The sequence below is a fragment of the Phoenix dactylifera genome, unplaced genomic scaffold, assembly GCF_009389715.1.
Source record: "Phoenix dactylifera cultivar Barhee BC4 unplaced genomic scaffold, palm_55x_up_171113_PBpolish2nd_filt_p 000776F, whole genome shotgun sequence".
Taxonomy (NCBI): domain Eukaryota; kingdom Viridiplantae; phylum Streptophyta; class Magnoliopsida; order Arecales; family Arecaceae; genus Phoenix; species Phoenix dactylifera.
In genome coordinates this window covers 50,972-73,101 of record NW_024068147.1, presented here as the reverse complement: position 1 = coordinate 73,101, position 22,130 = coordinate 50,972, and the positions used below count along the sequence as shown (strand labels likewise).

Genomic DNA, 22,130 nt, shown 5'->3' with positions numbered 1-22,130 from the left:
AGTGAGATTGTGCATGATTCTAAGCTGTAATAAAAGTTGAGATTGGAGGAGAGGGGATGGAGTTGCCTTTAGGGTAAAGGATGGCATGTAGTCACAAGGAAGAATAAGATGGCAGGCTGCGCCAATTGTCATTCATAACCTGCACATGTTTGAAGTTCTGATTGGGCTTTTAATCTTAACTAGCTGTAGACTTGCACAAATGCATAGGATTTGGTATGTACGCCTCGACTCACTAATGTGCTCATGCACAGGCTATATGCACCTCTTTCCTGACTCTTCATGGTCCTGAGTACCTTGTATTAACCCTTAAATGAGCATTGTTTGAAGTTGAGTGTCAGGGGGGTAAACTTATGAAGATCGTATATAATCCCTATGTTCTCTTTTAACTCTTTCGTAACTCTTCATGGTCCTGAGTACCTTTTATTAACCCTACAATGAGCATTGTATATTAATGATTGATGATTATTCTCGTACACGTTTAATTGCTAATATACTCATGCATAGCTTATACACACTCCTATCTACTTGCTGGTGTGGCAGTGTATGATTGAAATTGATTTTCAAAGGCTTTGAATGTGGTTACATTCTCTGACCTCTTTCCTAATTCTTCGTGATCCTGAGTACCTTCTATAACCCTTAAATGAGCATTGTTTTAGGTTGAGTGTCGTGGTAATAAACTTATGAAGATCCTATATCATCCCTATATTCTCTTAACTTTTTCCAAACTGTTTGTGATTATGAGTACTTTTTATTTATACTTAAATTAGTATTGTTTGAGGTTAAGCCAGGTATACTTGGCAACATTATCTGATACCCCTATGTACACATAGCAACATAATATGCAACTCCTATTGGAAAGACTAATTTTTTTATTATATTATATAGATTTTGTCGGTGGACTAAATATTTGCGCCGAAATTCCAACAAAGCCTCGGCGAGGTTTCTGTTATAATAATAGAGATGAATGGACATTATAAGGGTAAATGTAGATATTCCATTAGTAATAGATGATATTACTATCATATGGCAAGTGCTACCATCTGTTTTACCAAGGGAGAGTAAATAAGATAGAATTTTACTTCAGCCATGTTTTTATTTATGGCATGTTTTTTATGAAGACTTGATTTTGGCCATTGCTTTAGATGATGAAATTGGTATTTGATGTATCAACCGGTTATAAACCTCAGAAAACCTTGACTTCTTCCTGAGAGTCCTAATTAGCTCCCAGCCATGATTCCTTGTTCTATCAAACCTCTTGCTTTCCTGCTTTGTTTTAACCTTGTGGAACTCATCCACTTTGATGCTCTCAAGTTATATATCAAGCAATGGCCGAGATCCCAGCCCAGCTATACGAATCAATTGTAGTGGGAGGAAGGATTAATTAAATATTCTAACGGGAATTTAGAATAATTAAGCCAGGAAAGGGTAAATGGGACTTTAGAAAACAAACTTTTGTTTATCCGCATAAGTCCTTAGAAAGTTGGATTCCCATGACCTTATATTCAATGACTTGCGCAAGGCTCTGTGACACCTTTTATTGAAATCTAATCATAACTACTACAACCAAAATAGGCCTATGCTACCGTATTCTCTAGTCCATATAGGCCACAACTTGAGCTTGCTCTTATATATCATTTCTAACATCTTAGTGTGTCACCTAAAAAAGCTAACCAGAAGATGGTTGTTTCAGATTTTTTGATCCTATATAAATATCCAAAATCTATCTAATGTATAGCTGATGTACACACGTCTGTGTGGATCCTCACAAAATTTGTGCTACCAAATAGTGGACAATAGCCTCACCTAATTGACAGCAGCACTCTGTGGGCTTGCAATCCTTGTGAGCAGTAGTCAGCGGAGAAGACGATGGTGTTGTGGAATCTGGAAAAGAGAACCCGTGGAGAAAGCTAATTGCAGCCGTAAAATTTATAAAAAAAAGTACGGAAGCAAGACATATGAGATTATCATTTATAGGAAAATGGTACACCTTTTATTCTCTTTTCTTCTCATGCAGGAGAGAAGAAAAGGAGGAAAGAGAGGAAGCAAATTAAAAGAAACACCACCAACCGAGCAGAAAACAAATGAGCCTATCGTGGCAGGTTATCTACTCAATCCCATGCATCTTCCTCAACTTGCAGATGAACTCATGAACCTTTGCCGGGTCAGGAAGCACTTTGGCAACAGATTCCCTTCCCAAGCATCTCTTCATCCAGGCACCGAGTTTGGGGCACTGTTCCTCTACTTTGAAGCCCCCGAATTGCTCATAGCCATAAAACCAAGAGATGTGAGGAATGAGGACGATGTCCACAAACCCAAATCCGTTCCCTGCAAAGTATTCTTTCTCCCCAAGGGCTCCCTCCAACAGCTTTAAACACTCTTCAAACTCTTTCTTTGCCACCTCTAACGCCTCGCCTTTGCTTTTCCATATCTTGCTTCCCCCCTCAAATATCTGCAGATTTTGACCAAAGTTAATATGACCGGAACTTAGCACGTAGTTTCTTAACCATTAGTATTTGATTTTTAGTCAACTAGGACTAAAAGTTATAGTATAGGGTGATGAGAGTGTAAATCTTGTAAATTAGAAACTAGAGGCTAACCTTCTTGTCCACAAAGTCTGCCCAAAACTTGGCCACCGATCGCTCATAAGGGCTCGTGGGAAGTAAGGGTGGTGAAGGCCACGTCTCATCGACGTAGTTGAGGATGACCAGGGATTCGCAGAGTGGCTTGCCATTGTGTAGCAAGACGGGCACCTTCTTGTAGATTGGATTTGATTGCAGTAGTAGCTCACTTTTGTTTCCAAGCAAGTCCTCTTCGCGTGCCTCAAACTTGATGCCTTTCTCCTCTAATGCTATCTTCACCCTCATTGCAAAAGGGCTCACCCAGAAGTCCAGGACTACGACCTCGTCCTTCTTCGACATCTTTCTATCTCTTTTCTTCTCTATGTTGGTGAGTGCAGGAATATGGATCGATGCTTTTATAGGAAAATGTGCCGTTGTCAACCCAATGATAAGATCAATGCATGGACGACAACTTCAAAGCCCTGCTGTTCCGTTCCCCTTGGAATCATCCCAAGCCAAAGGTTTTTGAACGCATCTTCTTGTCCCTTTGGAAGTTGGGAGTCTTTGATCGTCTGGAGTAAAATATTCGCGAAAAAAGAAAATTACTTGAGGTAAAGCACTTGTATAAAAGCAATTTTTGAAGCCAGAAGTTAGATAAGCTCGTCATCTGAATTAATCCCGATGGACATAAATGAGTCCTGCATTAGGAGTAGACTGCAAGTCTAGGTGCACCAGACTACAGATTACAGAGAAAGAAGGAAAAGAATCATTGTGATACCCAGGCCGTTTTAGGGCCTAATTATGTACTGGCCAGATCCATTTGACCGCCCAAAAAAAAAAGAGACGCACCTGCATAGCATAGCACAGCACGTGCGAAGGAGGAAAGAGGACTCCTGATGAGAGTCTTCTTTCTCCTAAGTTCGTCGGATGGAATTCCACTCCAAGTCGAATTCCGGTCGCAACCAAGCTCTATTTAGAGCTCCTCCTATCCTCCCCATCCTCCCTCACCGGAGAACCAACCCCAATCGAAGTTTAATCACCAAATTCTTCTCCAATTCCTTCCGCAATCATCAATCATTATCAGCACTATTGTCATGGCTAAGTATTGCGGGAGGCCAGGTGAGAGCCAAAATTCTTTGATTAATCATTTCTCCACTTCTTTTCGAGTTTATGGATCAGGAATTCCGGCCGGTGATTGCTAAATTTTTGGTGGGAAAAGAGCAATGCCCTATTTCCCCTATTTTGGTAAACAAACCCATGTTTCGCTTGTTTTCAATTGGTTTTGCTGACGACGCTTGTCACCGAGGCCTTCGTCCAGTTCCTCATAGTGGACGGAAGCCATGGCCGGAGTTTCTACCGTCGGGATGCCTCTGTTCCATGGGTTAAGGGGGTCAGAACCCCTATTTTTTATAGTCATAGGCAGTATTGGCTGCCAGTCACTGCCGACCGCTGGCCACTTGTTGGCTAGTCGTGGGTGCCTGATCCCAGGCACCACTTGCAGCCACCTTCTTCCCTTCCTCTTCCTTGGTTGGAGAGAGAAGCTTCTTCTCTCTTTTTTTTTCTCTTCTCCATTTTCTCTCTCTTTTGATTCTCTCTTTATTGGACTTTCTCTCTCTACTTGGACTGTCTGTCTACTCTCTCTATAGAGATATTAAGTCTAGCATAGCACCTCTCTTCATGATTATGGATCCACTCTGGTGAAGGGCCCTAATCTATGACTGGTGGGTGGCACGCCAGCCCCCACCTTAGCTCTTTTTGGATATTGTTAGAATTGGTCACCTTGATCTCTACTGAAATCTCTATATTCTAATGCAAGTATGATATGATGAACTCCACTTTGATTGGACCCTATAAGTATGAGTCTTAGTGATTTATGGAACAACCTAGGTGAAAGGTTCTGATCTAGGATCGTCGAGCGGTGTGTCAGCACCCATCCTAGCTTCTATCACACACTATTAGATTTGATTGCCTCTATCTTTGTTGAACTATTTGTGTTCTAGTCATGGCATGATTTGATGAATTTCACTTTGATCGTTTCGACCGGGTGTTGGGCATTCCCACTTGGTTAGCCTTGTGAGAGTGTTATAATTTAATATTTTTAGTAAAAAAAATTAAATATGATGAAATTTTAATAAAAAATATAATTTTTTGATATTAGGCTATAAAATTTTTTTTGAGATTAATTAGATATGTTAGCTGGATTGCGTTCGCAAGATAAATAATATTTTATTTTTTTTAAAATTTATTAGCAATCATTAAATTATTATATTCATGATTTTGAGTGGTATTTTTTTTGGTACATTGTGGTATTATTCATGATGCATGAATTTGATGGATAGTATCTTATTATGTAATATATTATTATAAAATATTATGATGATATATGATTTTATTATGGACCTAATTGATTGATTTTGACCCTCAAGATTGTAGAACTGAAATATGAAATCAAAAACTATTTGAATTTCGATTGGCTATGTTGAGGACTCTGCTAATGGGGACTAATATGTTGGCATATGAATTATCTTAAAGATTGTGTCCAAGATAATCAATGACATACCGCCAGTAGACCAGTGATCCTAAATGACTTTGCTGCAACATGATGCACAACTCATTGGAAGAAGATTAGTCGGTGTTATGACTCTGTCATAGGATGATATGGTCATAGCTCAGGATCGATAAGATAAATTGAATATTTGAAAGAATTTGAATCCATGAATAGAATTTAATATTTTTAGAAAGATTTGATTCGTATATTAATACTACATATATACTTATTTTCTGTAAATTATTATCTATTTGATTGCCTGATTTATTTAACTAAAGTTGCTATTGCTCACTGGGTTGTTTAACTCATTATACAATTTTTTATTTTTTTTTCACAGATTCGAAGAACTAGCCTATTGAGATTTTTCAATATGGGAGAGCTAGCATAACTTTGACACAAGTTATTTTAAAATAGAATTTATTTAAATTAATGTACTATCCTAGGATATTGTTAGAATCGTGATACATTTCAATGTTGAGCTAATTATTAAAATAAAATTTGTATATTATTATTTATATTGTTTTGCTGCATATTTATGAAATTACGTTGAGATGTCCTTTATGCTTGTGGGCAGAGTTTCTTATGAGTATGCAATAATTGTCACGACCCTCAGTTCGTGAACCCACGTCGGGGCGTGACAATCACCCATAGAGTCAAATAAGTGCAAGCATTGTTACCAAACTTCTAAGACTCCAAGAACTAAAACAAACACAAACAAGTACTCTGACAATTCTCCATGTCTCGTATTTCTTCTCTCATAATGGGACACATTGCAGCTTCTCTTTGTTTTCCGTCACTAGAATCATTGAAGTCAAATGTATCATAGAATTTCCCATGCTAGAGCGTAAAATAAATATGCATCAACCACAAGGCAGAAATTCCAAAATACCGCTGCACAGTAAGCTTGATATTTACATTGGAACTGTATGTCAAATTCATTACCTAATATGAGATTTATTCCCCTCCCCCAAATCCTTTTCAAGGTAACAAAGGCTGAGGCTCCAAATTCCCCTGGCCGATGAAGGCCGGAGTTGAACCCTAGTGTCTGATATTAGGTAATGACTATAATTGAAAAAAAAATAATGGTAAAATTATTCCGGATATGGATGCCTCAATAAAATGCTTAGGAAGCTAAAATGCAAGGAAAAGGCAACCATTAAATCTTAAGCAACTGTAAAACATTAGAGTTACAATCTTGCAGTATACATAAGAGGAAACATGGATGGCTATTATCATAATAGGGGGCATTGATGTCTGCCATATACCATCTAATCAATGCACTCCCACAGTGGCTTCTCCTTTTGCTCACTTGGGAGATTTGAGGGTACTTTTATCACAAAAGGCAATGCCCTACACAGGCAGAGGCTAAGGGACCATAAGCGAAGGCTTAAAATAATTTGAATCCATAGTATAAATATCCAGTGGTATTTGGTTCAATACAATTAAATCTGAGAACAAATAACTTACCAAATCTAAAAATTCAGCCCAAACACCCATTAACATGTCTAAATTCCCAACCTGCATCTGGGTCTACAAGCGACCCCATCAGGCAGTCCTAGACTAGATTACCATGGAGCAAATCTAGTCTATCGTGAACTGATATTACATTGCTCGTCTTACATAAGCACAACTACAATCACTTGTATGTGGGACTGCAAGGAAGCATCTGCCAATTTGTCAGCCATGCTTGAACATAAAAATGATAAATATCCTTTTATGAAATGGAACAATTTACAACAGAGTGCTGCGAGCCACCATGTAAGCCAAATGCATAAATCACCCCTGCTTGCATACTGGATTGTGGAATGACTGAACCAAAGGACAAGCATTCAATCATTTGCCTGAATAGGAGGTTCAGTTTGCACTTTCCATGTCTCGAATTCTACAGCTCTTAGCATGAAGGAACTTGCATTCCGGTGACCACCACCTCCATATTCCTGGATATAAAAGTAACTAATATGAATTTGCTTCCAGATCATGTATCTTAAGCTACACAATGTACAACCTGAGAGATGGGTGTTGTGTCCTCGGTATCCACACTTCTGATGCTTACTTTTAGCATTTGATCATCTCCAATCTCTGGAACTTTGTACACTACAGCTCCAATACCCCTGGAAATAAAAGTCGAGTAATAACAAGGCCTTAAAAGTATACTGAGGCCCATGACCTGAAATGCATGAAGGACACAAGTTGCAGAGGCCAAACTGAAAAAGTAGTTTTCATGGAAATTAAGCTTTAGGATTAGATATTTGAGGATGCAAAGTCACTACAAAAAAACCACAGCATATGTGCAATAGTAACACTTTCTAGGTACCGGAATATTAAAAGAAAATGTTAAGACTCCAGAATTTGTAAGCAATAGTTATGAATAAGTCTTGAAAATGAGTGACAAGTGATGACAGTTTAGGCTTTAAAGGAAACGAGCATGACTCCCAATTCCTTTAGAAGAAAACTCTGTCACTGTAAAAGGTGTCATGCTTCCAACGTTTAGTCTGATACCTTCTGATGATTATCATAAAGATAATTCTTCCAAATCTGATTAAAGAAACCAGTAACATCATGTTGAAGAACTGAACTTGTCTCAACCCCAACAACATTCATCATCCAAAGACCTTGAGAGATTCTACCATATATACCACATTAGGCCCTGATAAATGTCCCCCTTGAAAAGAACAATCTCCCTTCTCATTAGTGAAAAAATCCCTCAACATAAAAGTTGCTTCAGTCAGAACTAGAGGGTCCTTATGTCTATGCAATCAATCAACATGAACAAACTATATTCCCTTTGTTATTCACTTTATACCAGCAATGAGAAATTGCACTTCTGATGGCATTTTACCCTTTTCATCCCCCTCTTGATGATGACAATTATTAATACAGTTCTGAGGAGACACATGGATAGAGTGGACTGCACATCAACTCTTTTTTTCAATTTTCCCTCTCTTTTCTTTCTTCTCCCTTTTCTTCTATTCCCATAAATTTTACAGTTAGCTGAGACATAAATTTGATTGCCTTGTCTCACAGTACTGACTACAAAACTTGGTGATGCTAACAAGCTGTAGGCTTGTTGCTCTCTTTTATTTCCCAGTTAACTTCATCTTGCAACAACAAAGACTTGGTGACACTAGATGCTAGATCTGATAGTATGGTAGCAGTATAATGCAGCAGATAACAAGACTATTATGTGCACATGACTGAAGAGTAGCATGCAAAAAATTCCCAAAAGATATACAATAGTTCAAGTGATTGTAAATTTAATTCATTGTGTTGATCCCATCAATGCAATTTGAGGGAACCTCCAAAATCAACACGCACAGGAAATGGGGCATGATCTTCAACTCGGGTATTGGCATTGAATCCTTGTTTAGTAAATGCCCAAAAGAACTATAAAAAGAAGAGGATTGGGAGTGAGAGTGTGAGAGAGAGAGCTCTAAGGGTTGGCCCCCAGGTCCCGCAGAACCAGGAAACCTACCAGTACCTTACCGGTTCGATACAATACAGTCAATATGGTTGGTACGGTACGAATACAACTTCTAACCATTTTTTCTCACTTTATCTCAGTACGTCTCCATACAGATTAGCATGCCTAAGTTTGGGTTGGTACACATCTCAATACGTCTCGGTATGGGGCGGTATACCTCGGTACAGGACAGTATAAGGCTTGTATTGATCCAAACTTGAGTTTCATACCGGTTTCCACTTAGTACAGTATGGTATGCTACATATTTGATGTTACGGGGCAATACAATGGACTATGGTTGGCCCCCTCTTTGCCCTAAGAAAAGAGAGCTAGGCGCCCCCTCCCCCCAATGCTACTCAATCTAGTATAGCACATATGTCTTGAGGATTTCTCTCTTGGGTTTAAGGGACAATTAACCTAGCATAAGTGCCCTACAATAAACTATGAGCTAATGCATCAAGTCAAAGCCTACACCTAGGACCCAATGTCAAGCTTAAGTAGGAATATGAGTTTCAGAATAAGCTAAATCACAATACAAGTTCATGAGACTGCACATGTAGGCCAGGATTGGGATCATAATTGCGGTCATTAAATGTAAAATTAATTAACTCTTAATGAATTGGACTCATCAAATCTCATGTAACCCTTACTCTTATGTTTTAAGTGATATGAGAAAACAATATTACAAACATTGTTAGGTTTCCCTTCTTGCAATGATTCAGCCACTTGTACCTTAATCTGTATTATAAAATTTTCAATTAGTGTCCAATTCATAACCGGATTGCCCATCCTTTAGGTTTTCAAGTTCGATGAGACATCATTAGAACACTTTATCCAATAAATCATTTGCAAAAGAGAAATATTCTTTAATTTTATTTTTAAATAAAATTTAAATTTATCAAAACTCTTTTGACAAACCATCAGCATCAAATTTTAATTACTTAACCAATACTCACATCCAAGGACTGCCCTACCGCCCTATACCACCTAGTACGGGACATACCGTACAATACCAGAAGAGAACTGGTACGAAACACCACTTCAAGTCGGTACAAGCCCCGTACCGCTCGTACCGAGGCATACTGCCCCCATACCAAGGCATACTGAGGTGCGTATCGGTCCATATCGAGGCATATCGAGATAAAAATTAAGCAATTGGGTAAAAAAGCTATTTCGGCATAGGTGTACCGTACCGTACCAAACCGAACAGATAAGGTACCGATATAATATCCAGTACCAAGATTGCGAACCTTTCTCACACCAATGACAATCTCCGTCACCCCAAATAATATGTAAATAGTGATCTTTCATTTAAGCTCCAAATAAGTTTCTTCATGGTACTTTTATGACCTCATTTGGTAGTTCATCATCATATGATATAACAAGGAACTTCTTATTCGATCTCATTCTGTTATTGTAATAGTGCTCTTTTAATTTAGAAATCATTCTCATCAATGTTAGTCGGCATCCTATGCACCTTTTTTATATTTTACAACCTCAAGATAGAGGAATACAAATGATGAAAATGACTAGAATTGGTTGTATTAATTAGAAATTACATTTATCTAATTATTGTATTTATCCATTTTGAACCATAGTCCCTCCTTACATTGTTAGTGTCACCGGCAGTTGGTTAAGGCCTAAATTTAGTTAAAAAATAAGCCTAGGTAATAGGTAGGACAAAGGTCCGTAATCTTCAAACTAAGAACCATGCTGGTTAGGTGCCGGTACAGTATAGTAGCGAACTGAACCTCACCAACACTCAGTATGCATATACAGTTAGGTACCGGTTCACTATTTTTTGGCTTTTTCTCGTTAGTTCATTTTTCTTGATTTCTAAGATTATTTTAAATTTTATGGATTTTCAAATTTTGATTTTACAAGTGTTCTAATATTATTTATTTCATAACGTCTAGGGACCCTCTTAAATTTTCCTCTTCTCTCTCTAAGAGAGTAATGTCTCTCTTCCTCTCCTAAGCAAATCACTCTATTTTTGCACCCTATCAAATCAATCCAACTAGAACCTTAGGGTAGCATAACTGATCTCCACCAAGTAATCCAAGCCAAATAACTCCCTCACAATTGTTCAGTGGATTTGGATCACCTTGGTTTCTTTACTGTATTTCAGGCATACATCCACTAACATATATTTGCCAAAATCTAAATGAGAAACACTTTGTATAACACTTCTTTCAATTTTTTTAGCCTTCTATAAAGCTGTACGCACACTACAAAGACCCAATTATTTGGTATCATGTCAATCAGCCAATGAAGATTAAAAAAAATGGGTCTCTCCCTACACCTCACTCATAACTAAACTAACAAGCATGATTTATTAAACTAATGCACGTACCGCATGGCAAATCATTAGCATTCAGGGCTTATCAAATAATGTGGATGCTAAAATTAAGGATCCAATAATGTTGGAGTCTGAGTTCTATTAGAGTGCTGAGGAAATTAAGGATGCTGGAAGCTCAAAGATGCTAACCTGCTCTCTGAGTTGAGTGCAATTTTTTATTTAAAAGAAACAAAGAATGAAAGAAAGAAACAAACAAAAAGGTCTTGGAGAAGACTAATTTGATCTGGGACAAGCTTAATTTGACTTGGAAAACGATAATGAATCAAAGAATAGAAGCTTACCTTAGTTTTAGATTGTGGCTCTTAATAGCTAGCTGGTGTCCAAGCTCGCTCCTCAGGTTCGAAATGGAATCAGCATCAACAGCCTAACATAGCAAAAGCCAGCAAGGAAAAATTATAATCATTCTAATTTCCAAAGTACTGAATCAGCAACTTGTATGTACATATCTGATTGCATATACAAAAATGTGCAAATCTACATAAGAGCAAGTTCAAGCATTCAACCAATAAGTCAACCGAACAAAAACTAGCCAAAAGCTAGCTATAATGCATAACTGACAGACATATCCATTGCAGTTCAGACTCTGAAGGCTTCTATACAGTTCAAAGAAAGTGAAAATACAATAAATAAAAATGGATAAATGCCAAATTAAATCCTCAAAGTTTGGACACTTCAACACAAAAGTTGGCAATCTTACCATGACAATAAATATCATGCCTCAAGCATGAATTTCAGTCATTTCTAACCTTATTAACTAGAATCTGTGAAGCCTCAAAGTACTGGTTGGAAAACTCAACTAACCATGGTCTGCCATACCGCCCCATACCACCTTGTACAGGCCATACCGCCCCGTACCGGTAAAAAACCGATACAAAACACACCTTCTAGTCGGTACAAGCTCCGTACCATCCATACCGAAGCGTACCGCCCAAGGTTCGCCGTACCGGTCCGGGTCGACGTACCGGTGGCCGTCCGGACCGGTACATACCGGCCGGTTCGCAGAGCCAGACATTTTTTTTTAAAAATGTTGTCTCTGTTGGATCTTAAATTAAGTGAAAATTGATGTTTTTTTATTGCTTTTTTCATGATTTTTGATGTTTTTATATTTAAATTTAGGGTTGAAATTTGAAACATATATGATGCATGATTGCATGTTATGTTTTCCTCCCGTTCCAAATGATAAAATCATACACATAAAATATCTTCAAATTAAGATACAATCATTTACATACATTTAAAGTACTTTAGGATATCTAAAATCGGGACGAGTGCCGATGGCTCTCGTAGATATCTGGATCGTAAGTATAATCAGGAGGAGGCAAATCAACCCAATCAGAAGGAACGCGCGCCAGCTTATAAGAACTGTCGGATCTCTCGCTCACGCTTTGGCTCTGAGAGGTGTCCTCTGATTATGTAGGGGCCCATCCAAATATGGCGGAAGCAAAATCCAATGCACCATATCCATATTCGTCAGGCTGAGGCTGTGGATAATAGAATCCGTATCCATATGTTGTCGGATCTGCAGTCGTATCCTGTCTTCCTGAACGACCTCGAGGAGCCCGTCTTCTATATCCAATGATATCCTCACGAAATCTATCAGGTGGTCGACCGTGGTCCGTATCCTGTGTAGCACCCATAAATTGGGACTCACCGGTGAAATAAAGACCACCCTCCGGCTGTGTCTCATGAGTACCATACTGTCCTCCGCTCCCTCCATGGCTAGAAGATCCATCACCACCAGAACCTTCATCGCTGCTAGTCCAAGTCTCTTCCTCGACACTCTCCATTGGGATTCTTTGTTTTCCTTTCCTGGCCCTCTTTGTCTGGCTCCCCTGTGCCTGCGGCAGATCAGCTCTGGGAGTGCGTGGAATATTGCGCTCAGCCCATTGCTCTGGATCGACCCCAGCTTCGGTGGCTATGAAGGTAGCTGGTCGTGGAGGCGATCCTGGCTCGTCAAGCTCGGGCTCCTGCTGCTGGCCTACAAGCCAGCCGAGTAGTGGATCATCGTCATCAGCGGTGAAGGACCCGTAAATGGGATCTGTATACTTGAGCTCCACTTCCTCCTGGATGCACTTTAGCCTCAACCGCAAATTATAATGCACATAAACAAGGTCGTTGAGGCGCTTTTGCGTCAAACGGTTTCTTTGTTTGCTGTGGATAGGGGCGAAGGTGGACCAATTGCGCTCACATCCACTAGAGGAGACTGTTTGGGAGAGGATCCGGATAGCTATCCGCTTTAGATTTCTCGCGGATCCGCCAAAATGCACCCACCATTCAGCTGCAAAAATATTTATGAAAATTACATATATGCTAGTTCCATAATAGTAACTAAGTAACACCAAGTAAATGTTTTCCTGATGTGTCACGTACCTGGATTCATATTGTGTTTGCTGACGACAGCCGCTCGTTGGCCAAAACTATAGCTGCCTCTCTAAATAATTTGCTCTATGAAAAATAAGCATAAGAAAACCATGTTAATAATTGAAGATGCCGATATACTTACACATGCTGGTAATTACTAAATCATAATTACCTCTTCAAGACATAGGGCCGCTTTTTCTGGATCTGCCTCCATCTTGTAAATCACATTACGCAAAGCATCCAGAAGTGTTTCATCCATACCAATTCCATCTATGCTGTACTGAAACCGGGGGTTTAGGTAGTATGCTGCACATATACAAGACTATCTTAGCATAATTATATAATTATATCCATCACTATAATTGTCACTATAATTATATCTTAGCTTACCTGCTAGATGTAATTCCGTACCCATTTGCGCTCCCCACCGTTGCTCAATGATGTTGATGTATGATCGGCCATGTGCTGGATCTGCCTCCATAATCTGATCCTTTGCCTTGACCATCATGTGATACAAAAATTCCATTTGGGGGTAGATCTCGCTATCTACGGCCCGCAGCACTTCATATAATGGTTTGATAGCTTTGACTATTGTAGTAGCCCGCTGCCAGAATGGCTGTTTCGTCACCAAGTCTTCTATCTTGCTCCCTTCAGTGCCGGCATAAGAATATCTACTATCATACCACTCGGAACTGGTAAACATCTGATGTAGGGCTCCTCTCTTCTCGAGTATGCTATCAAGTGCGATGAAGTTGGTAGCAAACCGTGTGACTCCTGGTCTCAGAATCTCTCCCCCTGCATACTTTCTCATCAATGAAAAAACCCAGTTATGGTTATAAATATACCTGGTAATGCGTTGGGCTGTCTCCACCGTTTGTTGCACCCAACAGATCTTTCCAATGTCCATCAACATAAGATCGATACAATGTGCAGCACATGGGGTCTAGCAAATATGTGGCCGCCGCTCCATCAAGACCTGCCCGGCAGCCTTATATTGCGGCCCATTATCAGTGACGACCTGCACGACATTCTCCTCTCCTACCAAATCAATCACATCCTTCATAAGTTTCAGCATGTACGAGGTGTTGTGCACATAAGCCGAAGCATCAATCGACTTGTGGAAGAAGGTCTTAGCATCACAGTATGTCAGAAAGTTGATGATGCTCCGCTTGGTCGGACCGGTCCAACCATCGCACATGATGGTTAGTCCATATATGGGCCACTTGCTCTTGTAGGAGTCAATCCAATTCTCCAGCTCCTCCTTATTGTTGTCAAGAAGCTCACCGTATATGTCCTTCGGGCCTGGAGGAGCTACACCGGGACCGGCAGCTTGTATGGCGGCAATGGCAGACCTGTAGTATGTATTGTCTGCCACATTCGCTGGGATGTGGCTGAAGTGAAACCAGGATCCAATAGCTCGCCACATAGTTTTCTTCTTATCCTTCATCCACATTGTGTCTACCCTCTGCTGCTTTGAATCTCTACTGGGGAGAGCATGCGGATCTACATCATGAATTGTCGCTCCTTGTGGAATTCCTCTAGATGATTTCTTTCGGCTACCAAAACTACCCAGCATAGATGAAATCCGGCCACATTCTTTGCTGACGCCCTCCCTGACTGAAGTTATCCTCAAGAACTCTGGATCTTTTCTAGTGCTCCCAGAACCGCCGCCCGACTCGTATGAAGAGGGCCCAAATCGAGCCCTATGCCTGGCCACCTCCTCCTGCTGCCACTGTCATCCAGGCTTGCATGCATGGCCGCCTGAATATCCGCCTCCTCCTCATCTAGATCCTCGACCTCCTCTGGCTCCCTAGAGTGATAAGAAGGTGGCTCTGCCGCTTGGCGATCGACCTCCGCCCTCTTCTTGGAAGCCATCTCCTTCGCTTCTTTGGCCTCAGCGAGATTCTGCCTCATCAGCACACGAATCTCGCTAGGACAATTTGGGCACGTAGCAACCTCACCGGAATTTCCGGCTAAGTGTTGCTTCAACCTGGTTACCCCTCCTCCCTTGAAAACCTTGTCGCAAAACTTGCATTGAAACTGGTGTCGTTGCCCCTCACTTCCAAGTCTTCGCCCATAAGACCAGCCAATATCACGCTTTGCAGGGTTCGTTTTTCTTGATGGCTCCATTTCTATCATAGAAGGACAACTTATCAAAAAATTAAGCTAATAACGTAAATTTTTGCACTATCTTATTATTTAAGTAATTTATAAACTATTTTTTTAAATAAATTATTAACAAAATTAATGAAATAACATAGGACAAAAAAACCGCAACTTAAATAGTCTCCACTGGATTTTTTGGGCAGGACCTCCTCCTCAATTTGTGGGCTATCTCTCAAATCTTCCCGTTTCTGATTACTCTTCAGAGGCTCATTCCTGGATTTTAGTTATTCTGGAGTTATTAACAGAGCCTCTCGTTCGTTTTTTATAACCGAACGAGCGAGGAAAGAAGTGGCCGAGAGGCCACTTCTTTCGTGCTGTCAACTCAAAAAAATAAGTGGCTGAGAGCCACTTCTTTTTTTAAAACAAAAGTATCAGAAAATAAGTGGCCGAGAGGCCACTTCTTTGTATTTTTGATGGGAAGGACGCTGTGGTTCCCAAAAAAAAAACCCGGCTTTTTTTTTGAAAGTCTTCCTTAAAAAAAGCCGGGTTTTTTTTTTGGAAAGAAGTGGCCCACGGGCCACTTCTTTCAAATAATAAAAAAAAAAAGCTGTGGCCCACAGCTTTTTTTTTTGATGGGAAAGGAAGTGGCCTCCGGCCACTCCTTCCCATCAAAAATACAAGGAAGTGGCCTCTCGGCCACTTCTTTTCTGATACTTTTGTTTTAAAAAAAGAAGTGGCTCTCGGCCACTTATTTTTTTGGGCCACTTCTTCCTTAAAACCACACGCGGGCGCATGGTTTTTAAAACCACGCGCCATGCCGTGGTTTTAAAAACCACAGCGCGTGGCGCTGTTGTTCCCAAAAAAAAAATACCTGGCTTTTTTTTAAAAGAAAACCCAGCTTTTTTAAAACCACGCACCGCGCGTGGTTTTAAGGAAAAAGTGGCCCACAGGCCACTTCTTTCCAAAAAAAAAAAGCCGGGTTTTTTTTTGGGAACCACAGCGCCACGCGCTGTGGTTTTTAAAACCACCGCGTGGCGTGTGGTTTTAAGGAAGAAGTGGCCCACGGGCCACTTCTTTCAAATAATAATAAAAAAAAAGCAATAAAAAAAAAGCTGTGGCCTGTCGGCCACAGCTTTTTTTTTTGATGGAAAAGGAAGTGGCCTCCGGCCACTCCTTCCCATCAAAAATATAAAGAAGTGGCCTCTCGGCCACTTCTTTTCTGATACTTTTGTTTTAAAAAAAGAAGTGGCTCTCGGCCACTTATTTTTTTGAGTTGACAGCACGAAAGAAGTGGCCTCTCGGCCACTTCTTTCCTCGCTCATTCGGTTATAAAAATCAAACGAGAGGCTCTGTTAATAACTCCAGAATAACTAAAATTCAGGAATGAGCCTCTGAAGAGTAATCAGGGACGGGAAGATTTGAGAGATAGCCCACAAATTGAGGAGGAGGTCCTGCCCAAAAAATCCAGCGGAGACTATTTAAGGTGCGGTTTTTTTGTCATATGTTATTTCATTAATTTTGTTAATAATTTATTTAAAAAAATAGTTTATAAATTACTTAAATAATAAGATAATGCAAAAATTTACTTTATTAGCTTAATTTTTTGATAAGTTGTCCTTTTATGATAAAAATGGAGCCATCAAGAAAAACGAACCCTGCAAATCATGATATTGGCCGGTCTAATGGGCGAAGACTTGGAAGTGAGAGGCAACGACACCAGTTTCAATGCAAGTTTTGCGACAAGATTTTCAAGAGAGGGGTAACCAGGTTGAAGCAACACTTAGCCGGAAATTCCGGTGAGGTTGCTACGTGCCCAAATTGACCTAGCGAGATTCATGTGCTGATGAGGCAGAATCTCACTGAGGCCAAAGAAGCGAAGAAGATGGCTTCCAAGAAGAGGGCGGAGGTCGATCGCCAAGCGGTAGAGCCACCTTCTTATCACTCTAGAGAACCAGAGGAGGTCGAGGATCTAGATGAGGAGGCAGATATTCAGGCGGCCATGCATGCAAGCCTGGATGATCAGTAGCAGCAGGAGGAGGTGGCCAGGCAAAGGGCTCGATTTGGGCCCTCTGCATACGAGTCGGGCGGCGGTTCTGGGAGCACTAGACAAGATCCAGAGTTCTTGAGGACAACTTCAGTCAGGAAGGGCGTCGGCAAAGAACGTGGCCGGATTTCATCTATGCTGGGTAGTTTTGGTAGCCGAAAGAAGTCATCTAGAGGAATTCCACAAGGAGCGACAATTCATGATGTAGATCCGCATGCTCTCCCCAGTAGAGATTCAAGGCAGCAGAGGGTAGACACAATGTGGATGAAGGATAAGAAGAAAACAATGTGGCGAGCTATTGGATCCTGATTTCACTTCAGCCACATCCCAGCGAATGTGGCAGACAATACATACTACAGGTCTGCCATTGCCGCCATACAAGCTGCCGGTCCCGATGTAGCTCCTCCAGGCCCGAAGGACATATACGGTGAGCTTCTTGACAACAATAAGGAGGACCTGGAGAATTGGATTGACTCCTACAAGAGCAAGTGGCCCATATATGGACTAAGAGCATCATCAACTTCCTGACATACTGTGATGCTAAGACCTTCTTCCACAAGTCGATTGATGCTTCAGCTTATGTGCACAACACCTCGTACATGCTGAAACTTATGGAGGATGTGATTGATCTGGTAGGAGAGGAGAATATCGTGCAGGTCGTCACTGATAATGGGCCGCAATATAAGGCTGCCGGGCAGGTCTTGATAGAGCGGCGGCCACATATTTTCTGGACCCCATGTGCTGCACATTGTATCGATCTTATGTTGATGGACATTGAAAAGATCCGTAGGGTGCAACAAACGGTGGAGACAGCCCAACGCATTACCAGGTATATTTATAACCATAACTGGGTCCTTTCATTGATGAGAAAGTATGCAGGGAGAGAGATTCTGAGATCAGGAGTCACACGGTTTGCTACCAACTTCATTGCACTTGATAGCATACTCGAGAAGAGAGGAGCCCTACGTCAGATGTTTGCCAGTTCCGAGTGGTATGACCGTATGATAGTAGATATTCTTATGCCGGCACTGAAGGGAGCAAGATAGAAGACTTAGTGACGAGACAGCCATTCTGGCAGCGGGCTACTACAATAGTCAAAGCTATCAAACCATTATATGAAGTGCTGCGGGCCGTAGATAGCGAGATCTACCCCCAGATGGAATTTTTGTATCACATGATGGTCAAGGCAAAGGATCAGATTATGAAGGCAGATCCAGCACATGGCCGGTTATACATCAACATCATTGAGCAACGGTGGGGAGCGCAAATGGGTACGGAATTACATCTAGCAGGTAAGCTAAGATATAATTATAGTGACAATTATAGTGATGGATATAATTATATAATTATGCTAAGATAGTCTCGTATATGTGCAGCATACTATCTAAACCCCCGGTTTCAGTACAGCATAGATGGAATTGGTATGGATGAAACACTTCTGGATGCTTTGCGTAATGTAATTTACAAGATGGAGGCAGATCTAGAAAAAGCGGCCCTATGCCTTGAAGAGGTAATTATGATTTAGTAATTACCAGCATGTGTAAGTATATCGGCATCTTCAATTATTAACATGGTTTTCTTATGCTTATTTTTCACAGAGCAAATTATTTAGAAAGGACAGCTAAAGTTTTGGCCAACGAGCAGCTGTCGTCAACAAACACAATATGAATCCAGGTACGTGACACATCAGGAAAACATTCACCTGGTGTTACTTAGTTACTATTATGGAACTAGCATATATGTAATTTTCATAAATATTTTTGCAGCTGACTGGTGGGTGCATTTTGGCGGATCCGCGAGAAATTTAAAGTGGATAGCTATCCGGATCCTCTCCCAAACAGTCTTCTCTAGTGGATGTGAGCGCAATTGGTCCACCTTCGCCCTTATCCACAGCAAACAAAGAAACCGTTTGACGCAAAAGCGCCTCAACGACCTTGTTTATGTGCATTACAATTTGCAGTTGAGGCTAAAATGCATCCAGGAGGAAGTGGAGGTCAAGTATACAGATCCCATTTACGGGTCCTTCACCGCTAATGACGATGATCCACTACTCGGCTGGCTTGTAGGCCAGCAGCAGGAGCCCGAGCTTGACGAGCTAGGATCGCCTCCACGACCAGCTACCTTCATAGCCACCGAAGCTGGGGTCGATCCAGAGCAATGGGCTGAGCGCAATATTCCACGCACTTCCAGAGCTGATCAATCGCAGGCACAGGGGAGCCAGACAGAGAGGGCCAGGAAAGGAAAACAAAGAATCCCAATGGAGAGTGTCGAGGAAGAGACTTGGACTAGCAGCGATGAAGGTTCTGGTGGTGATGGATCTTCTAGCCATGGAAGGAGCGGAGGACAGTATGGTACTCATGAGACACAGCCGGAGGGTGGTCTTTATTTCACCGGTGAGTCTCAATTTATGGGTGCTACACAAAATACGGACCACGGTCGACCACCTGATAGATTTCGTGAGGATATCATTGGATATAGAAGACGGGCTCCTCGAGGTCGTTCAGGAAGACAGGATACGACTGCAGATCCGACAACATACGGATACGGATTCTATTATCCACAGCCTCAGCCTGGCGAATATGGATATCGTGCATTGGATTTTGCTTCCGCCATATTTGGATGGGCCCCTACACAATCAGAGGACACCTCTCAGAGCCAGAGCGTGAGCGAGAGATCCGACAGTTCTTATAATCTGCCGCGCGTTTCTTCTGATTGGATTGATTTGCCTCCTGATTATACTTATGATCCAGATATCTACGAGAGCCATCGACACTCGTCCCGATTTTAGATATCTTAGAGTACTTTAAATGTATGTAAATGATTTTATCTTAATTTGAAGATATTTTATGTGTATGATTTTATCATTTGGAACGGGAAGAAAACATAACATGCAATCATGCATTATATATGTTTCAAATTTCAACCCTAAATTTAAATATAAAAACATCAAAAATCATGAAAAAAGCAATAAAAAAACATCAATTTTCACTTAATTTAAGATCGAACAGAGACACATTTTAAAAAAAAAAATGCCTGGCTCTACGAACCGGCCGGTACGGTACCGGTAGTGACCGGTACGTACCGGTCCGGACCGGTACCGTACTGGTCTGGCCGGCCGCCGGTACGCCGACCCGGACCGGTACGGCGAACCTTGTGTCCTACCATGTCCAAGCATCCAAAAGTTTTGATACATCCTCTTAAACAAATGGTGCTTAGGTGATGTAGAACCTCAATATACCGTAACATTTCTATGATATATTTCATGCATTTAGCTTCGATATAAACTAGTTGCAGCCTAAAACTACCCAACTGTAACAAGTTATAATCCTAAAGGAGCAAAATATTATAAAAAATTTCAAATCACTTTCCCTAATTTATTTTATTTTCTATTATTTTTAAAAATTTTTGGATCTTATTTCTAACATATTTGATCGAAACTATGAGTCTTAGAGCAAAACCTCTGGAACTACCACAACTATGAAAAAATTGAAACTCTACCTAAAGGGATCAAACCGAGGGTGAACCTTGGCACATTGTTAAGGTTGCTCCATTGTAACCTAGGTGTCACGGGTTCAAAAAACGGAAATAGGCTCACCACAAGTGGGGTAAGGCTGCATAAATTTGACCTTCCTGAGACCCCATAGTGTCAAGAGCCTCATGCACAAGGCCACCCTTTTTTAACCTCAAGAGATAGCAATGAAATAGTTTCTTAAATCTTGAATGATACCATAGATATGGTGGTCAAGAGAGAAAGAGAAATAATTGTTCACAAATATCTAGGAAGTTACATCAATATCTCATTAGTCCTCATTCCCATGTTGAAAATGACTTCAACCAAGTTCACATGAGCAGTAAGATCAAATAAACAAGCAAAATATTTACACAAAAAATATTCTAAGAAGTAAGAACAATTTGGAAGATTATCTTGAAAAGTAAATAGAAAAAGAGCAGGGTTATACTCTTACCAAGCAATGTCCAAACAATCCACTTCCTAGTGCAATTTCATATGATTGCTCCAAAACTTCATCTATTAGCCTTTGCTTATGCGACAAAGTCACTTGTCCATGAGCAATGACATGCTCGGGATCCAATTCCAATAACTGTCACAACTTTCCAAATCTTCTTAGAGCCAAAAATACAAAATGAAGGCTTTGAAACAAAGTATATATTAACTTTATGTCAATCAGTAAACACAATGACTCTACTAGAATGGTGAAAAAGTATGCAAATCACGTCGACAGGATGAACAACTAAGTGCAATAACAAACAAAGAACATGGTTGTGAAAGTGCAGGAGCAAAGATGCTAAGCTAGTCGGTAACCACTTCATATGCCAGACCACATGAAAATGTTTGCATGTCAACATCCAGTAACATTAAGAAACATTCTAGACACCATTAGCATGAAAATTACCTATTTCTATGGCAACACTACAAGTCAGCTAAAGTTTCAAGATCCACTTCAAGGAAAATAATACAAAGAAAATATGGAGACTGTCTTACAGAAAATATGTGATATTAAATAGGTTTCACAAAGTACAGGTCTCAACCCACAAAATTTCATGGGTCTAGCTTTGCATAGAATTGCACTAAGTGGGTCCCACTTACAGCACTTTTAGAGGACTTGGGTAGTTATCCACATAAGAATTGATGCCCTAATGTCTCTGTCCAGGGGAAGGTTGGCCACGGGCACATG

The 22,130-nt window shown here is 40.6% G+C and overlaps 2 protein-coding genes and 1 long non-coding RNA gene across 6 annotated transcripts in view; 1 reads left to right on the top strand and 2 right to left on the bottom strand.

Annotated features, from left to right (window-relative positions):
- Window positions 1–2,104: 2,104 nt before the first annotated feature.
- Window positions 2,105–2,948, bottom strand: LOC103710563 (probable glutathione S-transferase). Its single transcript, XM_008796339.2, has 2 exons — window positions 2,598–2,948; window positions 2,105–2,449 (listed from the first exon to the last, which is right to left on the bottom strand). The coding sequence occupies exons 1-2, from the start codon at window positions 2,916–2,918 to the stop codon at window positions 2,105–2,107; spliced, it is 666 nt and encodes a 221-aa protein (XP_008794561.2). The 5' UTR covers window positions 2,919–2,948.
- Window positions 2,949–6,487: 3,539 nt separating this feature from the next.
- The window catches only part of LOC120107153, a 34,183-nt gene continuing 18,540 nt past the window's right edge, over window positions 6,488–22,130 (bottom strand). The window contains exons 4-7 of one of the 4 annotated variants that reach the window (XM_039120327.1): window positions 21,402–21,536; window positions 11,207–11,289; window positions 7,160–7,217; window positions 6,488–7,043 (exon numbers count right to left, since the gene is read on the bottom strand). In XM_039120327.1, the coding sequence (XP_038976255.1) occupies window positions 6,936–7,043; window positions 7,160–7,217; window positions 11,207–11,289; window positions 21,402–21,536 (384 nt within the window). In that variant the 3' untranslated portion in view covers window positions 6,488–6,935. Of the gene's footprint in view, window positions 7,044–7,111; window positions 7,274–11,206; window positions 11,290–21,401; window positions 21,537–22,130 lie in introns of those variants that run through there. The other 3 variants (XM_039120326.1, XM_039120328.1, XM_039120329.1) reach the window with 3 other exon arrangements.
- LOC120107154 lies at window positions 17,951–18,910 on the top strand. The gene is made up of 2 exons (XR_005509081.1): window positions 17,951–18,728; window positions 18,813–18,910. It is a non-coding gene; the product is annotated as an uncharacterized LOC120107154 (long non-coding RNA).